The sequence below is a fragment of the Enoplosus armatus genome, chromosome 2, assembly GCF_043641665.1.
Source record: "Enoplosus armatus isolate fEnoArm2 chromosome 2, fEnoArm2.hap1, whole genome shotgun sequence".
In the NCBI taxonomy this organism is placed as follows: domain Eukaryota; kingdom Metazoa; phylum Chordata; class Actinopteri; order Centrarchiformes; family Enoplosidae; genus Enoplosus; species Enoplosus armatus.
The window spans coordinates 28,026,319-28,045,889 of NC_092181.1; the positions used below are offsets into that span (position 1 = coordinate 28,026,319).

Here is a 19,571-nt window from a genome sequence, read left to right on the forward strand (position 1 = left end):
TACTGCAGCACCATCCTGAACTACTGCACTGAACTACTGCAGCACCATCCTGAACTACTGCACTGAACTACTGCAGCACCATCCTGAACTACTGCACTGAACTACTGCACTGAACCACTGCAGCACCATCCTGAACTACTGCACTAAACTACTGCACTGAACCACTGCAGCACCGCACTGAACTACTGCAGACAGATGTTACCGTTCATTTATCGTTCTGTCCACAATTACTACTTCCATTACGAAGCCAAAAATACCCCAAAACTGTGTGTTCAGTGGACGGAAATGAATGAATTGGACTGAATAGAAGAAAAGAAAAGATGATTACCTGAAGTTCACCCCTCGGGTTTTAAGCAATTCAAATTCAATTTAATTCAATGATTCAAACATTGTTCATTCATGCAACAGGTTACCTCTGAAATACAACGTGTCCATTTAAAGGCTAAAAGATCTGACTGAAGTCAAGCAGCTGTAGATTTCTTTCATTTACATGCTTTTTTAAAGGCGCTGTAGTGTCAGATTTGTTTGATAAGATACAAGATAATTAACAGTTAACTTCCTTCACAGAGGGAAGCTTCTGTCAGTCAGAAGCGTTCATTTGGTCAAACTAAACAAGATCAAAGAGCCTGTGCTTCTTAATTAAATTTAACATGTTACTTCATTAGTCATTAGAGCAGCTCTAATGGATATTTTAACAGTGTTTGAGCTGACAGTGTGTTGGTGTCTCTGAATCATCAGCTGAGTCTTCTAAGTGACTCTCAGCTCCTGGTCTATCTGTCCTGGTTCTCTCTCGGCTCCTGGTCTATCTGTCCTGGTTCTCTCTCAGCTCCTGGTCTATCTGTCCTGGTTCACTCTCGGCTCCTGGTCTATCTGTCCTGGTTCTCTCTCAGCTCCTGGTCTATCTGTCCTGGTTCGCTCTCAGCTCCTGGTCTATCTGTCCTGGTTCGCTCTCGGCTCCTGGTCTATCTGTCCTGGTTCACTCTCGGCTCCTGGTCTATCTGTCCTGGTTCACAGACAGCAGACAGACTCAGTCAGAGACGAGCTGCTGGACATGGTGCAGCATTAGCAGCTAAAGAGACAGATGTTTCCCTCAGGAGGTGGAGGAGACCAAAAGTCCACATCAGCTTAGAGGTAAAATCTAGAATTTAAAAAAGCTTGAATTCACGCTAAAATCACATATCTAACATCAGAAAGTTCTTCACACCACAAACGAACGAAACCACAGTCTGATTGGAAGTGGACCATGACCCTCCTTTTCAAGCAGTCTCGATCCGGTTGTTCGGTCTGCTCCAGAGTTCAGTTGACAGCTTTCACACCAGCTCAAAGAAACCACACTAACCCGGCAAACGTACCAGAGAAACAAGCAGGTTCGGTGTGATTGCTGGACAGACAGTCACAGGCAACGGAGGGAGGAGGACTCAAAGGCAGACAAACACACTCAAAACTGGCAACAGGATGGAGGTCCAAACAGTCAAACAACAGGTGGCTGGATGCAGAATGAGCAACACTGACAATGTTACAAGGAATGGGTGTTAAAGGTCCAGTAAATATACCGATGAGGGAAGGGAACAGGTGAGAGTCAGGTGACTGGGACAGCAGAGAGAGTCTGAGGGCATCTGGATGGAGAACCTTGTCTCAGTGTCACTCAGGTGTTTTTCAGTGCTCAGATGTTTGATCACTTCAGCATCGTCAGCGTTTGCAGAGCGTAATGTTCGTCCTCCACTAGACCAGACAGCAGCTGCAGACCTGGTCCTACTAGAGGACTCTCCAGCACCAGTTCTCTGAGGTGTGAAGGGTTCACCCTCAGAGCCGAGACCAGAGACTTACAGCTGCTCTCTGTACACTCCGACAACCTGGCAGAGAAAAACATTGTTTTAATGCCACAGTGACAAAAACCAGTTAGAACTGTTAGAATCATGCACATGGACACCTCAAGGTCACCTTCAGGTCTGATCTCTTTCATTTCTTCCCCTCTGTCTCCTGTGGTGTACCCCTATTTTATTTTTATTATATATGCTTTTAATACTTTTAGAAAACACAACTTCATCATTTCTATGCTGACAACATGCAGCTATGCAATGACCTTCAGTCTCTTTTACGCTGTGAGGAGGTGAAAAGCTGGACGGCCAAACATTTTGTCATTAGAGGACATCAGAAGTCCCTATTATCGGTCTGCTGGGGGTATAGACAATTTTATTGGGCCTTCAAATGTCCACACACATGTCAGAAATCTGGGTACAATTTGGACTCAGTGATACAATTTGCCACTTTAATTGTATTGTACAGTACATGTCCTACTTAAATGTAGTTCTAGGTTTTGTTTAATGACGCGGTGACCGAAACATGGTGGCAGTTTGAACAACCAGCTGCTGTCTGACACTGAAATAGTCAAACTAGATGAACTATATTTAGTAATTTAACTGGTGCCCAGGGAAGAAAGAATTACAGAAAATGTGTATGAAGAACTCACCTCAGTATCTGCAGTCGACACTGGGGTTTCCTCAGCCAATCAGAAAGCAGCTTCACCCCCTGGTCCATCAGGCGGTTGTAGCTGAGGTCGAGCTCTTTGAGAGCAGAGGAGCCCTGAGGAGCCCTGAGGGCAAAGGTCAAAGACTGGCAACAGGCTGCCGTTAACGTGCAGCATCTCAGGCTGGAAGGAGACGATTAAACAGTTTTGTGTATCTGAAATATTCATTAATTATGGAGGACTATGACTGAGGTAATTCTTTTTTAACTAATGTGATACACGTTTATGACTTTTATCTCTAAATTCACTCCAACGACAGGTCAGGTTATAAACCATTTGAAAATGGCCACAACACTCACTTCAGTGTCTCCACTTGACAAAGTGGCTCTTCCAAGAACTCAGAGAGGTTTTCGACACCAGCGTCTCCGAGGTCATTTCTTGCCAGATCCAGGACTCTCAGGTGGGCGGGGTTTGACTTCAGACTGGCAGCCAGCGCAGCACAGCCACTGTCTGTAAACCGACAGCCAGCCAGTCTGTTGGGGAAAACAGTTAAAATGCAGCGGCAGCTCCAGACCCTGACCTCTGACCTCTGACCCACGGGCTGAGCTTTTCATATGGGATGGACCAGCTAACTCTGATGTCATTCAAATCAGCTTGTCAACCTGCCAACTGCCCTGACCTGATGACTCCACACCTGGATAAGGAAATACTACATAAAACACTTGAGCTTCATTATTCTTTCATTTTAGCTCTGTAAATGACCGGACCCCCCACTTGGCAAAGCACCAGAGCCCCTACACCTATTCTCCCTCATGGCAGTGGCCCCACATTGTTTCTTCAGGCTGAGCCCGACCAGGACCGATGCCCTGGCCAAAGCTGTAGGCTCCCTGTACTCAGGCCTGGCTGGTTATCTGATTGGTTACCTGAGGTCTAGACTGACTTAGCAACCACAGATATACATTTAACAGCATGCGGTCACAAAGCAGGACCTGATCTTTCAGGTTTCTTTACGTATGAGGACTGTCTCACCTCAGCGTTTCCACTTTGCAGTTTGGATCCTTCAGTAGAGCAGTGATCTCCTTCACTCCGGCGTCCCCCAGGATGTTCCCTCCCAGGTCCAACTCCCTCAGCTGGGAAATGTTCGAAGCCAGAGCTGAGGTCAGAGCTGCAGCACATTCTGTTTGTAGGTTTGTCTTAAAAAGCCTTTACAAAAATAAAAAAGGAAGTAAATGTTTTTCAGTCTTTGTTGTTTTGTAGTTGTGTTTTCATGCAGCAGGAGACGATTTTTCTTTGACGCCTACTACGTCCACGCCATGTGGTATTTCCAGCTGCTTCTTTTCACCTGCCAGCAAGGAGCTTCAGGCTGGTTTAACAAACAGGAGGTCTTCACTACCCCCCTCAAATCTCATGCACCTACATTCAGCACCAAACAATGTAAGCCTCTAGTGGAGCAACAGGAAACAGAAACCTCTCAGAAACGTTCTGTCTGTGAACATTGGCCTAGATTAGCACAAAGACTGGAAGCAGGGGGAAACAGCGAGCCTAGCTTCATCAAAAGTGAGAAAGAGCAGCCTTCAGTCTATCTGTCTGCAGTCAGCTGGGTTTAGTTGACAGTAGACTATTAGTTGTGGTACATTTTCCCTTAAAGCCTCTATATTTAGTGAATTTGAGCGCTGGTGTTACCTTTCCCAAAGCTTACCATAATCTCTCCAGCTGGCAGTCAGGATGCTTCAGAAAACCAAAGAGCTGAGCGACTGCCTGAGGTCCCAAACGGTTCCTGCTCAGATCCAGGTTTTTCAGATGAGATGGGTTCAAGCTGAGAGCTGAAGCCAGAGGTTCCCCTTTGATGCCACACTCACATAACCTGCAGACAGGATAGACTCCTGACTCTGAGCTCTTTTGTTAACTACAGGTTAGGTGGCCATGAGATTTGCTGAGGATAGTCACGGTCCCCAGAGGATGAACCCTATTCATTCCCATCGCATCACCATCAGGGCAAAATCTCCACTTGTACACAACAATCTTACACACAGGTTGCTTTGAATCCCTTTCCTGCTCTCCAGAGGATGAACCCTATTTATATATATATATATATATATACATTTTATATTTTAGCTCCACTACTGGTAAGACTAAGAATAGCATGATCATATGTTATTAACAGGTTACCTCAGTGTTTCCAAAGAACATTTGTTGAGAAATCCTGAAAGTAGCTCCAGTCCTTCATCATGAAGTGTATTCTCGCTGAGATCCAGCTCTCTCAGGTGGGACGGGTTTGAAGCCAGACCACTGGCCAATGAGTGGCATCCTTTTTTTGTAATGCCACATTTTTTCAAACTACACAAAAAGAAACAAAAAGAGCATTATGGTTTATCCACCTCGAGCCTGATGGTCTCAGGCTTGAATCCAAATTGCAATTGCAAAGACAAGTTTCTACACTGTGGTGCGTTTTCTTCTAACCTTTCTTGGATAACTATTCATGTTAAACTCTGTTGCAGTTCACACCTGTTGGAAATCACAACTGGAACATATGTGCGGTTAAGGAAGCAGCCTTAAGAGTGGTCTTTTTTTTCTCTTTCTACACCATTCAATAAACAACATACAACATGTAAATCAGACAGACTTGGAGTTGTTGGATTGATTCTCTTTTAAAAAGGAGCTAGGCTAACAGTGTCCCCCTGCTCCCAGACTTTGTGCCAAGCTAGGCTAAACACATCCTGGACTTTATCTCTGTACTGGATCCACAGAGATGAAACTGATATAAGACTCAGAGGATGCAAAAACAATGTTGGGTTAGCCTGAACTTGAACTTGAAGACGATCATGATCACTTCTAGATACAGTAAGAGACATCTGTTGTAAGTTCACTGTAACATCGACTAAAGAAACAAGAATTGCTCTCAGTTTAGGTGTCCCACAGTCCTTGATACTTCATCTGCATCTGGATGTTCTTACCTGAGTCTCTGGAGTTTGCAGTTGGGACTTTTTAGACTGCTGGAGAGCACTGTCACTCCAGAGTCCAGCAGTTTATTTCTGCTCAGGTCTAACTCCTCCAGACCAGAAGACTCCAAGCTGAGAACTGATGAAATGGACTTGCAACATCTGTCAGTGATGTTACAGTCACTCAGTCTAAAGACAAAAACAAAATGACTGTTAACATTTGGCAAACACTCTCCTCTGTCCTTCTATACTAAGCTTCAGAGCAGTTGGTTTTCTTGAGGCCAAATACTTACAAAGCTGTCTTCGATGCTTTGAGCACAGGTAGCATCCTCTCCAGAACCTCATCCGATCCGTAGTATTTCTTCAGATCAAAGACATCCAGCTCTTCATTGGAAACAAGCAACACAAAGGCCAGAGCTGACCAATGTGCAGGTGAGATTTTACTAACATCTCCTGAGCTCTGGTACTTCTGGACTTGATCCACCAGAGACTGGTCACCCAGCTCATTTAAACAGTGGAATAGATTGATACTCTTGTCGGTGTAAGACAGTTTCCTGATCTTCTCGTGAATGTATCTGATTGTCTGCTGGTTGCTCTGTGGACACCTTCCTTTAAATCCAAACACTTTCTGAAGAAGCTCCTGATTTTTATCCTGTGACAGACCGACCAGGAAGCGCAGGAACAAATCCCATTGTCCGTCTTTGCTGACCAAAGCCATGTCCACCGCATTCTTGTGGAGGAGGATGACGGGAAGATCTCCTTTCTCTGATGCTACTTTCACATGTGTCTGGCTGGGAAGCAGATTTTCTCCTCTATCTATGAAGGTCTCTAATACATACAGAGCTGCAAGAAACTCCTGAACACTTAAATGTATAAAAGAGTAAATCTCTTGTCTGTGAAGACCATATTCTTTTCTTATGATCTTTGTACAAACTCCTGAATAAACTGCAGCTTGTTCCAGACCAATTTTACAACCTTTCAAGTCTTTTTCATAGAAGATTATGTTGCGCTCTTGTAGCTGTTCAAATGCCAGCTTTCCCAATTTCATGATCACATCTTTGTCTGTTTCACCGTCCTGATAATCCTTCTCGTGTTTCCGCTTTGTCTGGATAATCAGGAAGTGTGTGTACATTTCAGTCACAGTCTTGGGCAACTCACCTGTGTGAGTTTCTGCCAGGAGACTCCGGAGAGCCGTGGCTGAAATCCAACAGAACACTGGGATGTGGCACATGATGTACAGACTTCTTAGCGGCTTTGACTGAAGATGATCGAAGATCCTCTGAGCCATATCATTGTGACCAACTTCCTTTTGAAAGTACTCCTCCTTCTGCTCATCATTAAAGCCTCGCACCTCGGTGACCCTGTTGATGAACTCAGAGGGAATCTTAGTGGCTGTGGCTGGTCTACTTGTGATCCAGACTGAGGCTTTGTGCAGCAGTTTCCCTGTCATTAAGTTGGTCAGTAGGATGTCTACCGTTGTAGTCTTTGTAACACTGCGGCATATCTCATTATTCTTGAAGTCCAGAGGGAATTTGCTTTCGTCCAGGCCGTCGAAAACAAAACTCTTGAATTGTTGTAGTCTGACATTTCCAAATCCTTCATTTCTTCAAAGTAGTAACCTATTAATGTCATGAGACTCCAGCTCTTATCCTTTATTAAATTCAACTCTCTGAATGTGAATGGAAATATGAACTGAGTAGTTTGGTTTGCTTCTTCTGTTGCCCAGTCTAGAGTGAATTTCTGCACAGCGACAGTTTTCCCGATGCCAGCGATTCCCTTCGTCAGAACTCTCTGTGGAGGATTCTCTTCGTTTAACAAAGGTTTAAAAATGTCATTGAGGTGGATTTTCCTCTCTTCACTCGTACACCTTTTACATTCTAATTCAATCACTTCGTGTTCACTATTAACCTCCCCACTGCCTCCTTCTGTGATGTAAAGCTCTGTATAGATCCTATTTAGAGCAGTCGATGATCCGTCTTCCCTTGTTCCTTGAAACAGATTCTTTGTTGTATTTTTAAGGTAAGATTTTAGTTCAGCTTGGCACCTTTGGATTCTTCCTGAAAGATAATAAAATCATAGCTACATTAATATGATCTATTTTCTCGTATTCTTCTAAGTTAGCAAATACTGCATGTATGTGTGCAGATCTGTGCTAGGCTTTCAGACAAAACCCAAGAACCAGACCCGAACCACACCGGTTCCGGACTTGAGTGTGCCTTGGTTTTGGCTCAGGTCCAGATTTACTTTGATGGATCTCTGGTCCATATATGTGCAAACAGAATTTTGACTGAACCCAACAGGACTCCAAAGTGATGGATATGATTATAGATTTAAAAGAAAATGAATGAATAAATCTCATTGATTTTAGATCAATACACCAACAAGATGCTCAGATGCTGGTAGGCTAGCAAAACTCAGGTTAGCATTTATTCAGAAAGCAGAACATCATGTAAAGTACAAGATGGACCAATGACAGGGAAGAAAAGGAAAACAGGTGATGGTCTCTGACTTTGCTGGATGGAAATGTCACATTTTCAGCCTCAGTTATGTATTCATAATAATTCACTCTAGTTATGTTATGAAACAGCACAATACCTTCGGTTGTGGGAGAAACAGCATCTGTCTCGTCTGTCCTGTCAGGAGGGTGGACTGAAACAGAAGCATGCAACATCTCTTCAGAAATGCCAGATAATTCAAGTCATATCAGTGATTACATAACATAAACGCGGTATTTATTTTATATAAATATATTTATAAATATATACGGTATTTGTGAATTAAGGGTAAACATTTACCATGTGTGTTGTTGACACTGACATTGTGGACAGTTAGATTAATATCCCTTTGCACATGAACATCAGTAAACTGAGGTGCGCTGACGACACTTCCATACTGGGCGGTGACTGTCGTGGTTTCCGCCTCCCTCTGAGTTTCAGCTGATTGAGAACAGACATAACAGTCAGAAACCTGGACTGTGTGGAAGCGGTTCAGAGATTCTGTTTTGTTAGAGCTGATTTAGCTTTGGGGATGAAGAGTGGGAATGTGTTTTCCCAGGAGAACAAGAGGATCCCGAAGAGGAAGGCTCTGGCTGTTGTCTGCGTCTCTTATGCACCTTCAGACTATCTGGTCCGCTGGGTGGGGTCCGCTGGGTGGGGTCCTGCAGAGGGCTCCGTCTGGGGATTCTACAGTTCTGCTGACTTCAACGCTCATGTGGGCAAAGACAGAGAAACCTGGAGGAGCGGTCTGCCGGATCGGAACCTGACTGGTGTTTTGTTATTGGACTTCTGTGGTACTCATAGTTGTGATGGACATCAAAGGTTGAACGTCAACTTTTTAGTCGAAGACTGACTGTAGTTGTTTTATATGCAGCCGTATGTCTTGGACACTCAGCTGATGAGGTGGATCAGATGGTGAGGGATGGTGGTGAACTTTCTGGAGGACACCAGTGGTCAAAGAGACCATCGAGCTGAAGAGGCAGTCCTTTCTGGCTTGGATGGCCCAGGGGACAACTGAAGCAGCAAACTGGTATCTGGAGGCCAGAAGAACTGCAGCTTCTGTGGTCGCAGAAGTAAAAACTTGTGTGTGAGTTCGGGGAGGACATAGATAAGGACTTTGAGCCGGCATTAAAGAGGTTCTGGCAAATTGTCAGACAGCTCGGGGGGGGGGGGGGGGGGGGGGGGATTTAGCCCAGGCTGTGTTCAGCAGGGGAGAACTGCTGACCGGACTGAAGATATTGTTGGATGTTGGCATGAACACTTTGTGGTAGAGGAAGTCAAAAAGCTCCACAGTGGCAACGTAAAACGAAGACCAAAGACAAGAGTCAGTAAGTCCTGGGTTCAGACCTACAGAGGAAATGAATGTTTGAGCTGTAGAACAGGAAAACTCAAACCACAGAGAGGAAACCTGCTGCTGAGTCAGAGTCTGCCTTTGACACACTGGTTATCACGAGACTGTAAATTATGCTTTCTCATTTAATAGTCAATAGATTCTTATTTGGTTTGTCAGACTTTGTTGTAAAGACGGATTCCTGCTTGTAACTTGGTGTCACACTGTAAAGTTGCTGACTGTTACTTGACTGTGATGTTTGAGCATCGCTGTGCAGAGTTTGTTTTCACATTAAAGTGCTGAAGGAGGGACGTTTCTCTGAGCTCACTTTGCATCTCAGCTTAACACCTGGACCTACCTGCAGTATTAATGACATCACAACGGGTGTGGCGGTGGCTAAGGTACACATGATATCTGTCTCTGTCTGTCCATATTTCCTTTAGTGCCTCTCAACTGTATACCGCCAATAAAAGGCCAAAAGGTGATATATAGGAGCTTTATTATTTCACATTGGACTGACACAAGTTGGTTAGCCTGCTTCCTCCCTCCTGGCCGAACAGGTTGGGTCATGTCGACTGTGTTCTAGTTACTGATTATAGTCTGAATCATTGTTTACTTTCTGCTTCAGGCAGAGTTGAACATGTCATGATTACAGCAACAGAAACGGAAGAATTCATTCTCACCTGGACTGTTTCTCTTGGTGTTTTGAAGCCGACGTAAACAAATCAGTGATACTTACTAAAGAAAGAAAGCCGCCATCTTACCACACTGTGATGTTGCTGGAACCACAGCCCGGCCAGTCGAAAACCAGTTTCCCATTCTCCATCCATTCAGCCAGCTCCTCTGACTTTAAAAGAAAAGAATGAACATCACACTGAGAATAACACAAGAAGGAGGAAAAGAAACATTGATTTTATACGACAAAGCCTCTTTCCGTGTTTCCATACGTACCTTCAGGTGTCCCGTGAGCCCACTTCATGTTAATGAGAGGAAAAAGAGCAGAAATGAAAGTCAAGCCTCAGAAGTGTTCTGTTTTCATTTCAGCTGCTGCCCTGACTGGCTTTCAATGACGCGAGACATCAGGAAGTGATTCTGCTTTGTGTTAACGCCCCCATATTATTCATCAGGCCGTCAGTGTGAACTGGAGATGCCTCTTTAATTCATAAGTAAACTTATAATTAAGTTTAATAGAAAACAGAATTCTAACCGAATTCATTTTCATTTCGTGTTATGTTCCAAATGAAAAGTGCAGTGCATGTAAACTTTGTCCGGTTATACACACACACACACACACACACACACACACACACACACACACACACACACACACACACACTTTACATAACTACCAAATAAAGTTGAAGCAAAACAAGAGGACACAGACGATAGTGTTAATAATAGAGGCCATAGCGATCAGAGACCAGTGAACACAGTGAACGTGACGAGAGCGACATCTGCTGGTGGAATGGATGTAGTGCAGTCAAATGAGGCCGTCCGGGGGTGGGGTTTAAAAAGTAACCTGGGGGCATGGAGTGAAAAAAAAAGGAGAAGACACACACAAGTTCTGATGCTGGTTTAATATTGTCAGCAGTCAAGAAAGAAAAGTGGGGACAGACGTAGGAGACTCGCCTCCGTATGCTGGTCCCACCCTCACACCTCCACCTCCACCTCCACCTGCTGCAGCTTAAGCTGACACACTCAAGTCTCCAGAGGGAGAGTGCACGTTGGGGCGTACTGCAGCCAGTAGGTTACTTCCAGATGCCAGGAGGTGGTGCAATGGCTATGACTCAAAATTGGCATGCAGATGTCGTAAGGCCTGGACTCTGGACTCTGGACTCTGGACTCGGACCATGTACACTGGAGTTACAGCAACATCCAGTTTCATGGTGAAACGCACAAAATGGCCGCCACGTCATGGCAACATCGTTCCACGATAACTCAAGCATCCCGAAGGTCTTTAGATTGCACTGCACACATTTTAAATCGACCTGATTAAATCTCGAGGAGGAGTTTGTTACGCCAAAAAGCATACGATAAATTGAAAATATGATTTACAAAATGAACATCACGCTGTGTTGCCGAAGACTTGAAAGTAGCGATTGAGACAATAAACTCATCAGGAAAATGTTTACTGAGGTCATAAATCAAGTGAGAAGTAGCGTAATTTTCTCATAGACTTCTATACAATCTGACTTCTTTTTGCAACCAGTGGAGTCGCCCCCTGCTGGCCATTAGAAAGAATGCAGGTTTAAGTCAGTTCACTTTTCAGACCTGGAGGTTGGCGCTTGGAACTAAATGATATGGAAGTGCCTGAAAAGACAAACAAATATGGATCCTTCATGTACGCTCAGTTAACCGTTCTTTAAACCTACATTTGGATGGATGGAAGTCCTGTAGTGTCAATGTACAGTACTTCTAACCCCCACATGACTGTAATCTTACAGCCACCTTGAGCTGTCCGATATACGAAAAAGAAGAAAGACAAATTGAAGTCTGAAGGCACGGACAGGAGGAGGCTCAACAGACTGATTAGGCGAGCCGGCTCTGTTCTGGACTGTCCGCTGGACTCCATTGAGGAGGTGGGGGAGAGGAGGATGTTAGCCAAGCTGACATCCATCATGGACAACACCTCTCACCCCCTGCACGAGACTGTGGGGGCCCTGAGCAGCTCCTTCAGCAGCAGACTGCTACACCCACGGTGTAAGAAGGAGCGCTACCGCAGGTCGTTCATTCCTACGGCTAGAAGACTGTTTAACTGCACATAAATCTGCACAATCTGTACATACTTTATATTTTCCGTGTATATATTTATTTTTGTCCCCCATATTTTTTATATCTGTATTTATTATTTGTATATTGTTTTTCTTTTTTAAATACTTCTACTTCTTATTGACACAGTGTTGTCTGCTGTGTGTTTCTGCACCTTTCTGTCTTTGCTGCTGTGACGTGTAAATTTCCTGCTGTGGGATTAATAAAGTCTAAGTCTAAGTCTAAGTCTACACTTCTTCTACAACTCTTTTATCGTCGCATTGCATCACATCCAACTGTCACAACGCTTTACTGCCCCCTGCAGACAGCAGAAATGTGTATCGCATTACGTGTTGTGGTGAACATGTGCATGTGATCCAAACAATCCGACAACACATTTCTCTACAGCGCCACTAGAGGTCGTAACCCCGCTTTCCGACATCAGAAAGGGGGGAGAAAAGGAGGCTGCATCTGACAACCCGGACCTTCTCCGCAGGAGGCAGTGGACAGAATAGATCTGTTCAAAGGCCGATGGGGAAGCTTCATTAGCGCTGGCCGTGCTTTGCTGCGGTCTGGCCAACAATCACTTTGGAAATACCTGCAAACCCCGAATGTTACTGGGAAATGTCATTAAACGAGTCGCCCAATAACTCTGTACATGAACAGTTTACACAGACAAATGCAGAACAAGAAGACAGACGACATAGTTTGTTTGTTATACTCAGTCAGTCTGTGCTCACAGAGACTCGTATCCACACTGAGGAAGCAGTGAAGGTCATCAGACAACAGTTAACTCGGTTGGAAAGACAGAACCAACCTCAACTCGGGTCAGATCATCCACCGACCACAGACTTCATCTACAAGGGACAAGTACCAGCCGCCTCCACTGAAGCCAGCTCGTCGGTTGCTTTAGTGATGACACGGACGACACTGAAACTATTCAAAGCAGATTGTTTTTATATGGTGTAAAAAACCCAAAGCATGATGGGAAGTGTGGTACTTACAACTCTGAACTTATTCAACCCAAATATACATTTAAAACCAAATACAAAGACATATAATTATAAGTTTTATGTTCTATACCATCAGTCCATTCTTTGAGAGTATAAAGACTCAGGTGGGTGTTGGGTGTCCTCGTGGCTAATATGTAGTGGAAGTGTAATGACAGAACAAGGACACTACTCAGTTGTTTACTTTATGGTGCTTCAGTTATCAATGTATTAACACATTAGGTCGCTGTAACTCACCTGATGCTACCGTGAGCATTTAGTTAATAACCTCAGACAGTCGGTCGATGAGTATTTACTCACGTACAGTATTTATGTTGATGTTGCAGAATAAATTCTGCAGTCGAGCTGACCGGAAGCTAAAGTTTCTGCCTCTTTGTTTTAAACAGAGCTACAGGATTTAGGAGTCCACGCAGGTACACAACACATGGGGGCTCTGCTCTGCACTGCAGGCTTTTTCTACATGTTGCATTTACAAACTTGGGTTATAAAAAGCTCAGAGTGTCTTTTTGCCTCCCAGACCATCCAGAATATCACCATATCTTTCTTAATGTCACATGAATGCCATTCTGGACGTCATTCTGAAAGAACTTACTTGTTTTTAGTGGTCATTTGTGCAGAACTATTAAAACACAGTAAACTAGATACTCAGTTCCCAGTTTATGAAGTAGACTTAGCTCAAACTAGTTCAATCCAAGACAACAGTCCTGCAGTCGATTCCACCTTCGTTAAGATAAGAGTGTTCAGTTTCCGTTGTTTACTGTTTAATGATTTTGTCTGTTTCTTCCTTTTATCCCAAATATATTCTCAGCAGATTATTGACACTCATACATTGTATGAATGTACACACTCATAAATATGTTGGATTATATGCAACGTTTAATTTCCAAACTTTTCTTAATCTCCTTTCATGCAAATGTTTCAACTACAAGTAGAAGAAATACTGTACATATTAGAAAGAAAAATGATGTCTGATGTTTACAGTCTGAGATTGAAGCCAACACTGAGTCATGTGACCGTCCTGCTGGTTCAGCAGTGAACCTCCAGCCCTTTAAGAGCGTGTATGCTGGTGAAACCTCCCTCATTTTGGATGCAATAAAAGCTCTGACATGATGTGTTGTTTTTGTTTGACATTTCTTCCCTATTTTTTAATTCAAAACTTTTTTTCCAATTATTTATTGATTTATTTGTAGTCATTATTTTCCTTTATTATTTTCAGTTATTTGGAAGTAACCACACTTCTTTTGTCTATGTTTGTTTTAATTCTTGTCTGTTTTGTGTTTGTGTTTATTTTTAAATGAATTCCATAAAAGCTAAGACAGAAAAAAACAGAAGCTTGCCAGTCCTGCCATGCCTAGATACGGTTGCTATGCTGCGATTGGACAGTCCTTATTTGGGGGTTTGCTAGAATGTTTTCTTTTAAATTCTTCGTACTTTTACTTCGGAGTCGTTGGAATGTCATGACATCATCAAAGCATCAAAGCCAATGTGGCGCTGCCGTTTCTTATATAAGGGGTCGTATCTGCTCTGGGAGCTCGTACAAGGACCCCAATCGAAGTCTTACTTTAGTCAGATGTCTGATTTTCCAGAGCACATTCACATTCCCCTCCAAGGAGACGAACACAGCGACTGCAAACGGACGCAAACAGATACGATGAATACAACACAGGGACACGAGAAGATGGATCAGGCCCTTCCCCCGGCCACACCCGAGACTCTCCGCCCCCTCGTCCGACTATTCCTGGACAATCTGACGGCGGTACAGTGGGTGAAGTTGGAATCTGGGTCTGTTGACGAGGCCACAGAAAACCTCATAATGCAAATGTGTGTGGATATAATTAACGCCGTTTCCAGATACATTTGTGAGGCATTCCAGCAAAGCCCCCCAGAGGAGAGTGACTTGCAACTGACGCAAAGTCCTCCCAAATCACCCAGAAGCGCTTCTGGATCTGACGAGTCACGGAAGAACAATTTGATATCCGAAGACCAGGTCCACGAGTGTCTGGGTGACACTATTTCTCTCACTCTTGCTGAGGTGATGGGTGTCCAGGACATCCGTTGCCAGAGCGCAAAGGAGGTGACAGAGCTTGTGGTGAAAGAAGTAACCAAGAGTGTAAACTCCGAGCTCGCCAAAAGTTCTGGAGGAAGTGGAAGCGGAGGCAGCAGCGAGGGAAACATACCGCAGTGCTTCAAGTCTTCCACCCGCAGACTAAAGGCCATAGTTAGACACATGGTCAAAATACTGAAGAAACACGCGGCTAAGATGACCTGCAGACCTAGGTCAAGTAATGACAAGCCAGGTCAGCAAAGGTCAAAACTGGAATCACAGGAAATCAAGTCCACCATGGAAAGACCGACAGAGCAGGACAAGGAGCTGGTTGAAAGCGAGGAGTCATCTCAGACCCTCGTAACTCCTCTGGAAGATGACAAACCAGACAAGGTTTCTTCTGGGGACAGCTTCGTGGATACAGCCGTCGACGCGGTGAAGAAGATCCTGGAGGAACAGGCGGTTAACATCAGTGCCTTCGACTTCAACGATGACATCTCAAATGAGGAACTCAGCCTGTTTGTGAGCAGCTCCTCTCAGGATACAGAGAGAGCAGCATCTGAGATTGTCAGACTTATAATGGAAGAGCTTAAACTGGAAACAGAGGCCAAATCTACGTCCTGCTGGAAAAGGGTGGGAAGCAAAATCAAGGCGTTTTTTGTCCACAGATTTGCAAAGGACTCAATCCTCAGCTTTGTGACGAAACTGAGGCGCAAACTTGACTGCTTCACAACACCAAAAGACAAAACATCTCTGAAGCTGCTAGTTCAGGGGGTGGATTGCTTGGTGGAGGACATGATCCCACCAGAGGAAGATCCAGAGACAGGAAAGAGCACACACGAGGTGTGCATCTACCAAAGAATTGCCAAAGACATTTCCGGCGGCCAACACCAAATTACTGCGAAGCAGCTGGGTGATGTGGTATTCCACCATCTCAAACCTGACAAGAAACACAAGCTGCACTGTCAGGTCCAGATTAATATGGAAGTGGACAAATTCATGAAGCTGATGTGGAACTGGCTCAACCAGCAGGTACAACAGCAAGAGAAAAAGAAGGACCTCCTGAGCGTTGCCCTGAGGCGCATTAAGGCAGAAGTGCAGAGTTTGCCAGCACTCACACAGGGCCGCTTGGTACTGGAGAGCCACACTTTGACACCTGTGTCTGAAGCAGCACCAGCTTCTACCACTGATGAGCCAGCTATCAGTGATGAAGCCGTTGAAGCTGCTCGTGAGACCACAGCGCAGCCAGTCCAAGAGTGGGACCCACTGTGCTGCGTGATGCTGGTGTCGGGACTGGTTAACCAGATTATGAAAAATCGGCCCATTAATCTGTCCACTGTTGACATCAAAACCACCATCATGACACTGAAAGAGATGCTGTGGGAAGAGACTACAGGCTGTGACGTTACTATCAAGGCAAGTGGGAAACACATTAAACGGACAGTCAAGGCAGTTCACAAAGAGCTGTGCAAGAAGATGGGCAGCGCAGGACTGCTGCAGATGAGCCTGCTGTCACAGGATGCATTGATTTACGAATACGTAATCGAGACTGTAAAAAGGCACCTGATGACACCGAAAAAGAGTAGCGGCATTAACACCATCTTCAAATCAGTCTTCAAGACCATGGGCCAAGCCGTTCTCCGCCTGCTTAAAAACTAGCCGCAAAGAGTAATCACTAGCGGTGGGTGGGTGGGTGGGTGGGGCCTTTTTCACAGCAGACATTTTGGCTCGTCACAGCAGGAAAAGCACAAGTGTAATTGATAACATTAAAAACCACTCCCTGCCATTTAGGCGAGTTAGTTCCAAGATCCCGGTATTGTGCATGCTGGCTCCTGCTGGTCTACAAGTCGAAACCTCTGCTGTGAAAAAGGTCCATTGGGGCCTGAAGATCCAAGCTCACGTCCAGTTAGTAGCACTGAGTTCTACCTGGATATGATGCAGGACTTCAGGTCCCTCAAGGCCACACAGGCCCCTCGGTGTTCAACACTGAGGCCTCGCAGCAATTAGCTAAGGGTTCATTTCCGGGCCCCACGCTGTGAGGTGCACACGCGTGCTCCCTGTGTTGCCGTGGGTTTACTCCGAGTACTTCGGTTTCCTCCCACATTTTAAATGATTTGAAATCAAAATCAAATCAAAATATATTCAAGTGAAAATAAAAAAAAAATAAAATTCTAAATGAAATCTCTGTTTCTTCTCTATTATTTGCTGCAAAGGTGCAGATGTGTAACTCAGACTTGAGTTGTGTTGGTTAAAAGATCATTCCAGTTTATTATAACTCAGGTCATGAAACTGGCTCGTCATAAACAAAATAGATCAATAGATAGATCAATAGATAGATATGTTCTCCGACCGTTCTCACTTATTCCCATGAGAAAATAAATAAAATAGCTTTTGAAAAATTGTGCATCTTAAAATAAAGTGCTTAACTTTAGAAAAACTAAATCGGTTAGCGATGACACGGACGACACTGAAACTATTCAAAGCAGATTGTTTTTATATGGTGTAAAAAACCCAAAGCATGATGGGAAGTGTGGTACTTACAACTCTGAACTTATTCAACCCAAATATACATTTAAAACCAAATACAAAGACATATAATTATAAGTTTTATGTTCTATACCATCAGTCCATTCTTTGAGAGTATAAAGACTCAGAATGTCTCATCAACATGGTTCTTATATCGCCGACACTCTCCTCTATCCATTTATATACACATATTATCGAAATGAGTAAATGAAAATCATTTCAACCTTTAATGATCCACGACAGATAAACAACCCGGAGGTCGTATGAAGGTTCTGTGCTGTAATATCAGGAGGACAGAGCTTCACCGTTAGTGCCAGAGACAAACACTGATCCCGTGTCTGTCATCTACAATGTAAAACATGCTGTTTCAATCTGTCTGACCTCGTGTTCTTCATTGACCTCTGCAGCCCCTCCCTCTGTGATGTCGAGCTCTGTGTAGATCTGATTCAGACGCGTTGGGTTTCCTGCTTCAGCAGCCCCCTCAAACACACACTGGACCTTCTTCTTCAGGTTAGATTTGAGTTTACGGCAAACTGCAGCAAGATGTCCTGAAGGAACAGACAGCGAAGATCATCACGGTGGCAGTTTGGGTCCGGACTCGGACCGCGGTCCGCCTGTTAGTGACCTACGGTCTATGTTCTTGTCTAATGTGTTTTGCTATTAAAATGAGGGTAAATGATATGTACAGTAGTCCAAGCAGAATAACTGGGTGTCGGGTGTCCTCGTGGCTAATATGTAGTGGAAGTGTAATGACAGAACAAGGACTCTACTCAGTTGTTTACTTTATGGTGCTTCAGTTATCAATGTATTAACACATTAGGTCGCTGTAACTCACCTGATGCTACCGTGAGCATTTAGTTAATAACCTCAGACAGTCGGTCGATGAGTATTTACTCACGTACAGTATTTATGTTGATGTTGCAGAATAAATTCTGCAGTCGAGCTGAACGGAAGCTAAAGTTTCTGCCTCTTTGTTTTAAACAGAGCTACAGGATTTAGGAGTCCACGCAGGTACACAACACATGGGGGCTCTGCTCTGCACTGCAGGCTTTTTCTACATGTTGCATTTACAAACTTGGGTTATAAAAAGCTCAGAGTGTCTTTTTGCCTCCCAGACCATCCAGAATATCACCATGTCTGTCTTAATGTCACATGAATGCCATTCTGGACGTCATTCTGAAAGAACTTACTTGTTTTTAGTGGTCATTTGTGCAGAACTATTAAAACACAGTAAACTAGATACTCAGTTCCCAGTTTATGAAGTAGACTTAGCTCAAACTAGTTCAATCCAAGACAACAGTCCTGCAGTCGATTCCACCTTCGTTAAGATAAGAGTGTTCAGTTTCTGTTGTTTACTGTTTAATGATTTTGTCTGTTTCTTCCTTTTATCCCAAATATATTCTCAGCAGATTATTGAGACTCATACATTGTATGAATGTACACACTCATAAATATGTTGGATTATATGCAACGTTTAATTTCCAAACTTTTCTTAATCTCCTTTCATGCAAATGTTTCAGCTACAAGTAGAAGAAATACTGTACATATTAGAAAGAAAAATGATGTCTGATGTTTACAGTCTGAGATTGAAGCCAACACTGAGTCATGTGACCGTCCTGCTGGTTCAGCAGTGAACCTCCAGCCCTTTAAGAGCGTGTATGTGTAGTAGGATAGAAATGCTACATGTTCAGTTTTTATGTGGAAACAGACACCCCCCCTAATTTTTGTCTTATTATCGTATCAATCTAACACGAACATTGTGAGTCTGAATTTAAGGGTAATACACCTCCATACCAGAAGATGGCGCTCTGATGCCTCTGGATCCAGTAGGGAGACGTTTTAAGAGTTCGCTCTGCTCGTGCGCAGCTCAGTAATAAACACGCTGTGGCTGGAGCAAGAAGCTAACTTTAGTCCTCTCTCTCGTTAACCCACAGGTACGGTAAAAACTGTTATTCTTTGTTTCGTTGGTTTCTGTATCTAAGATGGGTGAAATATGAACAGTTATTTGATGT

The 19,571-nt window shown here is 43.9% G+C and overlaps 1 protein-coding gene across 1 annotated transcript; it reads right to left on the minus strand.

Annotated features, from left to right (window-relative positions):
- Positions 1 to 342: 342 nt before the first annotated feature.
- On the minus strand, positions 343 to 10,242 carry LOC139299463 (NACHT, LRR and PYD domains-containing protein 12-like). The gene is given in 13 exon segments (XM_070922374.1): positions 343 to 1,853; positions 2,471 to 2,650; positions 2,827 to 3,000; positions 3,497 to 3,670; positions 4,167 to 4,331; positions 4,637 to 4,804; positions 5,422 to 5,595; positions 5,700 to 6,969; positions 6,972 to 7,463; positions 8,002 to 8,055; positions 8,202 to 8,342; positions 9,996 to 10,078; positions 10,183 to 10,242. Coding segments are annotated over 12 exon segments (3,225 nt in total). The 5' UTR covers positions 10,051 to 10,078; positions 10,183 to 10,242; the 3' UTR covers positions 343 to 1,675.
- Positions 10,243 to 19,571: the final 9,329 nt, after the last annotated feature.